The 10,529-nt window shown below is 39.7% G+C and overlaps 1 protein-coding gene across 1 annotated transcript; it reads right to left on the bottom strand.

The window, feature by feature from the left end:
- Positions 1 to 3,815: 3,815 nt before the first annotated feature.
- Positions 3,816 to 10,212, bottom strand: LOC134534591 (uncharacterized). The gene is made up of 2 exons (XM_063373071.1): positions 9,720 to 10,212; positions 3,816 to 4,351 (listed from the first exon to the last, which is right to left on the bottom strand). The coding sequence occupies exons 1-2, from the start codon at positions 10,210 to 10,212 to the stop codon at positions 3,816 to 3,818; spliced, it is 1,029 nt and encodes a 342-aa protein (XP_063229141.1).
- Between the last annotated feature and the right edge of the window lie 317 nt (positions 10,213 to 10,529).

The following is a 10,529-nucleotide window of genomic DNA, read 5'->3' as shown; positions in this document are numbered from 1 at the left end:
ATTAGAATGTAAATATATAATAATTTCTTGAGTGAAACATTTCATCTGTACACGAGCAGAATTTTTGTGCTGCAAGAAATAAATGATGTCTTTTTAAACCAAATATTTAGACAAAAGTTTTTGTATATTGTCACATTAACATAGACGGCTGTGACGTTACATTACAGGACAGTGGACCTGATCTCTGCTCCTCACCCTGAACCCTGCCGTCAGACATACTATTATATACTATTATGTACTATTATATACCACTTTCCACTAAACGTGTCCAAGTTTTCTGATGTCAGGTTATGGCATGCTTGGTCTAACATACGTTATTCGCCTTGTGAACACAAGAATGTAACCTAGTCTAGTTTGACATTGATAATGTCTAAAATTTATACTCTATACCAATCTATAATTTAATTAAAATAAAAGTTACCGTTTCTTGACAAGTTTTGGACCTTAATTTGATCAACGCACATGAATTAAAGAAAAATAATTACAATGAAATCAGAACTTCAGAAATAATTTAGTAGCTAAGGAGTGTTACAATTTGAATGAAAAATAAATATAAATGCTGAGATGTACTCAAACCAAGTAGTTTTGTATTTTTCCTTGTACTAGGCGTAATGTGCAAATTTTGTATCACATAAGAGTAGGAACAGAAACATTTAAATTAATTGACTGTATATTTGTGGAAGTAAAATAAGTTTTAAAATTCGCGACTTTAATCAGCCTCTCTACTGTCAAGATCAAAGCAGTTTAGTTTCATTTTACAATGTGTATATTTATGCTTATTCTAATACCATCAATAGATCCCAGGTTCTAGCTTGTATGATTTCCATTGTCTCTGCGAATTACCATTAGAACACTTCCATATGTGGTAAAAATTATTGTTTTTAATACCAATAGAAAAATCTGTATTTTAATTTTTTTTAAAGCTGTAATATATTATTTGGTTTAATTTTTTTTGTAAAATAATGTCTTCTGTTTTAATTAATATTATAAAAGTTATGTTGGATGAAGGTTGATATCAGGTCAATATAATATTAATTTCAAGATCAACTCTCTGCCATAAATCTTGATTTGTCCTCTCAACCAGAACATGCAGTCGTTTGCTACTTATATTGTCTCAATTATGAAGAAGTTTTGTACGTATGCAGTACTAATTTGTAATCTATTCTCTTTGTGCAGTTTTTCACATAATTCACCGATGTGACTGTGCGTTATTTCAACAGTATTTTTCTTTTGGTTTTCATTTAGCATGTTTAGGTTTTTTTCCGACATTATTGTTTAAATTTACGTACATTATTACATAGACTAAAATACGGCCAAAATAGCTTCGCTACAAAATGAACCTAATCATACACACAATTAAGAATATTTTAGTAAATAGAAATGCAACACATGGACAAGTACTTGTTTGAGATATTTATTTTAATAAATAGAAATTACAAATTTGTAACAATAATAAATAACACAAAAAATTGCAGCGGGCTACGAAAAATGTTTTAACTTCATCACTAACCTGAATATTTAGTCACAACTTTCAATAACATACACAGCTCATCACTTATCAAGAAATGGTGCTTTATTATTCTCATAAATATTGATTACTTCGTAAAATAATTGTTACGAACACAAGTTTCATCATAACGGTTAAAAAAAATTAAACAAATCTCTACACAACAATGAACACAATGGCTTCCAATACAGTAACATGATTTGTCGAAAAAATAATGATTTAGTAGTCACGTCTAAGTTATGTACAAGTTTCAGTTCATGCGATTTTGTTACATTATTCACAGACATTTTATTTGATGAAAATTCGTGATCAGTATTTTATATAGCGTGATAGGAATTAAAATTAATTAATTAATTAGAAGAAAAAATAAATATCGTTATCTTTGCATTGACTCTGTAGTATTCACCTCATTAGTATAAGTGAATTTGCCTTTAATAACCTGCGTCATTAATCTGTGAAAACGGAAATTATTTCAATAATCTGCGTAACGTGTATTACCAATAAAACTGGTGAAACTTAAGTTTTTCCAAAATTTCGAGTAACAGGCACTATCGTAGCAACTTGTAACCTATTTTTTCAGGATTCAAAGTGATCAACTGTAAGTAGAGACCGGAAAAATTCGCGATTTCAATGACCTGTAGAATATACTCCATGATCCTCTACGCACGCGGGAAAATTACATCTGCTCATTGGATACTGACTCGTGACATCTGTTAACTGGGACGCTAGTGATTCGATACTTCTTTTGTTAAAGGTTTTTCATTGGCTGAGTATCATTCAGATAAATTGTGGCCCAATCACTGATGCAGTAAAAAGGCAAACGTTTTTGGATTGTAGACTATCACGAAATGAATCCGCGAATTATTTTAGGTCTCTAGCCATAAGGAAAAATGAGGTTAAAAGTCCTTTATTTGTAGAGGACTTTGTGGTAGTGATTAATTATTAATAATGAGATCATTAAAATAGATTTTATTAACATTAGATTATACTTTTGTGTTTATCACCTGATTGGGCCATGATACTCTGGTAGTAATGAAATGAAGAAACAATTATTTTTTGGTATAAAAGTATGGCTTAATGACTGTCAATATTTGATGGAAGAAGATGGATAAGTGCGTCTGTGTGTTATGTTCATGTTTAAGGGTGAGTCGATTATATGGTAAATGCTATATGCTTGCAAAATGAATGAATCGAGAAAATTAGTAGAAGGTATACATTAAGGAAAAGCAACAAAAACACGAATATGCAATCAAAAGTTAACGCGTTTAGTGTCTTAATAAAATAAATCATTCAAAAGTAATAATAAAATATAAAGTTGTGAAGTTTTCGTTTAAGTCAAATTATTGCCAAACTTTTTAGGAAATCATAAAAAAAGGAAAACGTATATAGATAAAATTATTTACTTGAAATTTAAAATTTAACACTGACCACTGTTGATCATTTAAGTATATTTTTAGTGTGATTCATAACGCAAATTATAATTTCAATGAATAACGAAAAAGTTACGTCATAATTTGTGCATTTGTACATTTTATAGTACAATAGTCTTTCGTATGTTCTCGGAAAATACCATTGTATTTTCGTAGCCAACTTTAACCATGCATCCTGTGCATTTTCCGAATTTTAGTTTAATATACCCTAAAACAATGCTCGAGGGAAGATATATTTAATTGTATTAATTTTCTATTATTTAGTTGTAACGTTTTATCTTATCTTTCCAAAAAATTAGTTTATAATAAATTTTGAAAAATGTTATCTTTATCTCAATTTGAAGCTTTATAAATTTATTACTTTAGAACTTCTTACAACATTAAATTCGAAATATTTCAAAAATATGATTTTCTTTTGGCCTATTTCATGAATTATTCCTAAAATTAATATTAAAAATTAAAAATTTTTTTTATGAGTCCAACGCATGAATAATCGGGTACAGTTGAAATAATGTAATGGTGCCTCTAAATAAGCGTGAAAGCCTAGTGTTGAAGTTTGTACACGTCTGTAAAAAAAAAAAAAGTAGAATAAATGAACGTATATGTAGTAGACCCGTTTAGATACTGGCCGCACACGGGCAAAGTGGTAGTCAGCGTCTGTGGGTTTTCATCACGAGGCAAGCTTCTTACGGTAGCTTACGGCAGCACTGGTCAAGGAAACGTCAAGGAACGCAAGTTCGTAACAATTCTCGTTCGTCGCTTATAGATGCGAGCACGTCGTCTATAGTTGTTGTCAGCGGGTGAGGCCACCTCGTCGTGTCGTACTGAATGCGACTCCAGGGAGATGTTACACTGGCGGCGATGCCCCGCGAAGAGAATCACGCCGCGGGGGCGTGCGCCCGGTACGCCAGCCAATGGGAGCCCTCCACTAGGCCGAGCGACCGCCCCCAGCCGCCGCCGCCTCCGCCGCCGCCGGACCAGCTGCTGCTGCCGCCCCCGCCGCCGCCCGTGGGGGGCCCGTACGAGTCGCTGGGCGGGGAGCCGCCGCCGCCGCCGCCGCCGCTCGGCACGCCGTAGCCCGTGTCGGGGGCGGGCGGGCCGCCGCCGCCGCCTCCGTGGCCGCCGCCCTCCGAGTGCACGATCACCACGTGCTTCTCCTCGTCGTTCCCCCCGCCGCCGCCTCCGCCCTTGCCGCCCCCGCCCAGCGACATGAAGATCTTCTTGAAGAGCAGCACCTTGCCCAGTATGAGCGCGACGGAGCCTATGAGCAGCGCCTTGACGGCTTTCAGCTTGATGAGTATGAGCAGCACGGGCAGCAAGAGCGCGAGCTTGATGGCCTTCACCAGCCCCAGCACCAGCAGGATCTTCTTGATCAGCTTCAGCTTCTTCTTCTTCTTCTTCTTCTTGCCGCGACCTGCGCACCAACCACGCACGCTCTCACTCCACACTTCCACACTTCCGCACTTTTACAAGAGACTCCTTTTGGAAACCAGTTGCCAAGAAACAGTTTGTAATACCACAACAAAGATATTGCAAAACTTGATGTAAACCTTTGGACATACGCCATTTCTAAGCTTAGCAATGGCGTATGTCCAAAAGCTTGCATCAAGTCATGCACTCCCATTGCACAAATCTTTCAAAGATAAAGATATTGCAAAATTGTACAACACATGGCTATAATTATGTTTGCATAAATGAAAGTTTTTTTGTTGATAAAACAGAGTATTTCTTACGAACATTGGCGCATAGTTTCATATTTTAATTGATGTTTCATTCTAGAACAATTTTATTTTAAAAGCATGGGAGGAGATAATATAACATTTCATAATTGGACTTTTAGCACAGGAAAACGGTGTCAAAAATGGCCGTTCGTTGGAAAAATTACAGTAGTCTGTTTTATTAACGATCCCTGTGTATTGGGGGGTGATGAATTCACACATGGGGTTATCCAACAAAATTTCCTAGTGCATTTTGAAATATTCGTAAAAAAAAAAGCCCAATTTTGGCACTTTTTTGTTTGGTTTTTCGCTTATTATTTCAACAGTACATGTGGTAGCGAAAAATTATCTCTTGACGTTTTAGAGGTAGACTAAATTTGTCATAATCTGACTTCAATCACAACTCTGTAAGTAAAATAGTTGCCGATATATAGAACTTCAAATATCTGCCAGTTTTTTTTTTACAAAAAGTGAATTTTTGATTTTTGCGTCAAAGTTTGAGCCAAATATTGGAGAAAATACTGATACTATGAGGGAAATTTTTAAATGTGAAATTGTAGCAAATATATTTAGATTTGATTAAAGCACATAAGAACGCCTGCTGATCCAATGGTTAACTAATAATTTGCTATATATATATAGATCATATATATTTAGATCATATATATGATCTAAATCATTTTCATGACATGAAAAAAATTCATTAAAAATGTAGACCTTCATTTTGGATAGTTTCCTAGGCCTATTAGAGTAATAAAATATAATAATATAATAATATAATATATTAAGGAGTTAAGGTATAGGCCTATAAGGAGTAGTCCAAACCAAGGTAAAACGCGTGGGTCGAACCCCTGAAGGGTTCTTCAAGTCATGCTCTTGTATAGACGCCAGGTGGTCGTCCTCGAGAAATGGGAGAAAGGGGAGGGAGGAGAGGACAGTTGTCTGACGACGGGAGGGGGAAGCCACTTCCCCTCTCCTCCTCCTCATTGTTTCAGCGCAGTTCGTGCTGTCGGTATATTCGACAAGTTACTGAATACCGGATCGTGATTTTGTTATTTGTGTTAGTGGGTTAAAGATAGGACTCTTACAGCTCTGGTGAAAAAAAAAAAAAAAAAAAAAAGGTTCGTGTTGTTTGGCCGAAGTAAGTAGGAAGAGGAAGGATGGTAATGTTCGTTTGTTTCCAAGGGGAAGTTCTTATTGAAGTCCGTGCAAAAATGCCATAGCAGTTATACTAATGAACGAATGATAACTGCACACGTGAAGAGGGCGAAAGAGCAGCCATTCATCTCGTTCATCAACACCCACATTTTACTTTAGGAGTCCAGTGCCTTTTGTGTGGAATCGAGGCACCCGAGGACTATATGGTCTCCCAGAGAAGAATGGCTGTACACAAACGTGATACTGTGTACTCAGTGAAATCAGAAGATATGAGAGTTAAGGTGTCGGAGTTAGTTAAAATATTCAGTGGTGAGTACGCCGTGTTGGGCCCAGTCTCGATGTTATGTCTGCTGGGGGATGGTGCTATTTTGGGTATTTATGAAGGACCTTCACAATCGTTGCTGGGCTCCGTCCAAGGAACCCCACATAAAATTGGTCTATTCTCAGACAAATACTGAAGTGTGTGTGGATCAAGTTTGCTCTTACATTGAAAACCACGACGAAGAATGCCAATTCACACCAAATGAATTGAAGTAACAGGTGTAATGTGATCACCCTCCCACCTGGAGAACTATTGAAAACCACCTCATTCAGAGGTACGGCGTAGACATCTTAATAACAGGCAAGAAATTTCCTGCTGTATATGTTTCAAGCCCACCGGGTTACAAAATTTCAACGGATGCCTGGTACGAAAAGGAATCGCCCTTTGTTGAAGGGGGAAACGCGCCGCATTGTGGAAACAGCTGCTGAGATGATAGTTGAGGACGTAAGGTCACAAGTATGTGACGTTGCAGTAAACACCTCCTCCATCATGATGTTATGGAAGGAGCTGAAGACTTCATTCCAGAAGCTCTAAGAGCGTTTACTGATGCTACTGTAAAGAGCGGAGATCTGATCAAGTGGAGAAAAAAAGTCGATTGTCATTCCCATGCTCTTACTATTGCCTCCTTTCTCACCACTCTATCAGTTGGGCTATCGACAGGTTTGGGCCCACAGATTAATTGGGTGATATATATATATATATATATATATATATATATATATATATATATATATATATATATGGTAGGTTTCTGTTCCTCGTACACAGAAGCTACACGACGTGAAAATTTCTCGTGTTTTCTGTATTTTACCCTATTTTTGGCTTAAAACATGACTCAAACTTAAAAAAATTCATTAAAAAAACCTATATTTGAAGCACGGTATCTCGGAAACTATTAGTTCTACAGAGCTTCGGTTGCGAAAGAATTGTGGCACATATAGTTAAATTCAAAAATGTCACTAGTCATATTTTCGCTACTACGCATACGTTTGAACTTATAAGCGAAAAATCAAAACGATGCTTGTTTTTTTTTGCGAATATCTTAAATCCCACAAGGAAATTTTTGTTGTATATCTCCAGATTATGATTCAACACCCAAATATTAAAAAAAATTCAGAACTATAGTAAATCTGACTTTTGGATATTTTGAAACATGTAACTACCATTGGCCTTCTTTATTTATTTAGTTGTATCATGCTTATAATGTGCACGGTTGTTCTTAGAGTCGCCACGTTGTTGCGAGACGTAAATTTTCATAATTCGAAGATCTGGCACGCAGTCCTGCTGAGTGTAGTACGAATAAAATGGACTGACCAGCCTGAAACCCGAACCAAATTCGAAGTTTGCTGGACTGAACGCGACCGGTCCAAGGTCACTAATAATCAGGCTGTGACGATAGTTGTGGATAGTTTCCCGACCATTAGGTTTATACCCGTTAGAATTGCCACTGGTGTCACATCCACTCTGTTTTTGCTACAAAAGGGCGTAACACTACACCAATACACGTTGAGAACCTGCCCTAGACCTGGTTTTAAAAGCGCGTAGATATAAATTAATGAAATTATTAGGCGGTACTCCTACCTGGAGTGAAAATACAGTGTACGTCCATAAAATATGTCCCAGTTATAAAGATTTAATAGTATCAACTATAAGCGTTGCAGATAGTTGGTTCAACGTCACAGTTACAGAGTAATTCAAACAGTTTTATATAAGCGCATGCCGAATACTGCTTTATTGTTTTCTCGATTGCAGCGCGAAAGAATGGCTCTTTTATATCCAATTAGTAGAGGGTGAACCTGTAAACTTTATTTCCCAATTGGTATCTCTTGGTACGAGAGTGGTTGAACATCGAAGTCTCTGACCGTTGGTTCGGTCGTAATAGTTGAGGCGACAGAGCTCTTTTTTCGCTGGCCTCCACGCTCACCTGACATAAAGTCATGATATGTTTTCCTTTGGGGCTTTATAAAAGATTGTGTCTACGTTCCGGCGCTACCTAATGATTTTCCAGGGTTGAGACACAGAATTGAAGAGGCTACTGATGCCATTCCTCCAGACGTGTTAACCAGGATGTGGGAAGAATTGGACTTTAGGTAGGATGTGTGTAATTATAACTGAAGGTGCACATATTGAACATTTGTGAAAATAAAAATTATTTGGTTTACCTTCAATTTGATGTACGATTTGTTGTAGGCTAAGTATTCTGAATTAAACTTATAATATACCATTGAAACTGGAACATTCTTTTATGTAGGTACTTTGTAGGGATTTAAAAAAAACACGTTGGGCAGAACATTACTGAACGTATTCGCTGTCAGTTGATGTACTTAAAAAATATCCAAAGTGAGATGCTTACTTTAAAGACATTGTGGATTCCGTTAACGACTATTAAAGGCCTTTCATCATGGGCAAAATGGGTCACTGTAACTTGAACTTCTTACTATCTACGAAACAACCAAGTTAGCGTGCATTGTTAAGTCTGTGCCATGTAACTTGTTTAAAATTTGACAGCCCCCGATTGTACCCATTTCCTTAATGTAACTTGCGAAGCATCGTTTGATGTTTGTTTACAATCCCTTCCAATCCCCTCAATTTGTATAAAAAAATGAATTGTTGAAAGGGCAAGTTTAAATAACTGTTGAATTACGCACTCACAAACGATGAAATTGTAATGTCACATATCGGTGTCTAATAGTTGCAATCCCCTCACTGCCCCGCGAGTAGAGGTCACTAGACATTTGTCGCAAATGCCGGTATCGCCCTTAGCGCTCCCTACTTTTGGTATGGATGATAACATCTCTAGGTGGGCAAGCCTGAATACAGCAAGAATGACGTTAAACCACGCGCGTGTAAACGTTGCTCTCACGAAGCACGAGTAGTCCATCAATTACCACGCGTATTCATTTCACTCTGGGTGGACTCGGGTTGCCTGTATGTAGGGATACGGAAATTTCGCGTATTCATTTAGTCGCAAGTTAGAATGCAAACCTTCACACTCTCGCACTGTGTTCATGATTGGACCGCAGTTATTTGACCGTGAGCCAACGATGACCAGCCAGGAGAGAAGTGAGAGCGAATCAGCTAGTGCCAATTAACAAGTATAAAACTGTTCTCACTAAGAAATCAACCAATGGATAAGCAAACATCGGTTTAACACACCTATGACTTTGAATTCTACCCTGAGGCCAGATGAATTCGCGAAATTTCCGGGTCTCTACCTGTATGTAATAAACCTTACCTAAAACGCACATTGATCTTTAAGAGGTCAGACACAAGTGATTAGGCAAACACTTCTCCTCGTTCGTAACCGGCCGAGGGTCTTCAAGGACGTGTCAGGAACGCTGTAGTATAGCCAGAAATAATCAGAAGCATTTGGAGAAAACCATCATAATATTAACAAGAATAATCGGGAGTACACGGAGAAAACCACCGCACGTTTTCTTTGATATCCTAAAATTACAGGGAAAACATATTTAATAAAAATGAATAGTAAACAATTTTAAATGAAAAAAATTACAAAAATACATAAATAGATTCTGCGAATATGCGTCTAGTCTACCGCGGCTCTGACCGCGCGGGCTGCCTACCTTCCTCCTCGAGGCCCCGGCCGACGCTGAGGTCGATGACGGCGGACCCCGCCTCCCGCCCGCCGCCGCCGCCGCCCACCGCCGCCTCCAGCCACGGCGGCAGCCTCACGCGCAGCGCGTGGCTGCTGAAGAAGCGGTCCACCGTGTGGTCGATGAGCGGCTCCAGGGCTTCGCCGTCGTCGTCGGCCGAGTCGCCGAGGCGCGCGCGCAGCCCCGCCTCGGTGATGGCGGGCGAGGGGTCCTCGGCGGTGCGCACCACGGTCAGCGCTCCGCCCAGAAGCTGGAGGCTGTCGGCGCGCCCCAGGCGGTCCAGGAACACCAGCACCTTCCTCTGGGCGCACGCCAAGGACATCTTCAGCAGGCAGTCGGCGTACAGGCCGTCGAGGGCCGCCTGCGGCTCGTCCTCCTGCTCCACGCTGTTGGACAGCAGGTCCCCGCCGGCGACCAGACCCGCCGCCAGGAGCAGCACCGTCGCCGCGACGACCAGCGCCATCTTCGAGCCGCGGTACTGACTCCTCTTGGGCGGCGGCGCGCCGGTTTTATCTGCGCGTCTCTCCCGTCGTCCCCGCGCGCGCGAAGACGGTCAGTAGGTAGTCTCTCTCTCGCTCTCTCTCTCTCCCTCTCTCCCTTCCACCGCACCCCGCGCTGTTCCTAGTCTTTCCCACGCGACGCTCATATCCGAACAACAGCCATCACCCCTACCTCCTCTTCATCGTCACGTCGGCGAACATTTTTCGGCAGAGCTCACGACACTGAGAAAGTAGGGAGGATAAACGTTTTTTTTTTCTTTTTCGGGAAAAACTGGCGAAC

The sequence above is a fragment of the Bacillus rossius genome, chromosome 7, assembly GCF_032445375.1.
Source record: "Bacillus rossius redtenbacheri isolate Brsri chromosome 7, Brsri_v3, whole genome shotgun sequence".
NCBI classification, from domain to species: Eukaryota; Metazoa; Arthropoda; class Insecta; order Phasmatodea; family Bacillidae; genus Bacillus; species Bacillus rossius.
This window is presented reverse-complemented; position numbering and strand designations above follow the sequence as displayed.

Excerpts from the sequence above, each read along its gene's own strand:
- LOC134534591 (XM_063373071.1), bottom strand. The coding sequence starts at position 10,212 with ATGGCGCTGGTCGTCGCGGCGACGGTGCTGCTCCTGGCGGCGGGTCTG. Across the intron at positions 4,352-9,719 it reads CCGGGGCCTCGAGGAGGAAG|GTCGCGGCAAGAAGAAGAAG; the intron begins GTAGGCAGCCCG and ends GTTGGTGCGCAG.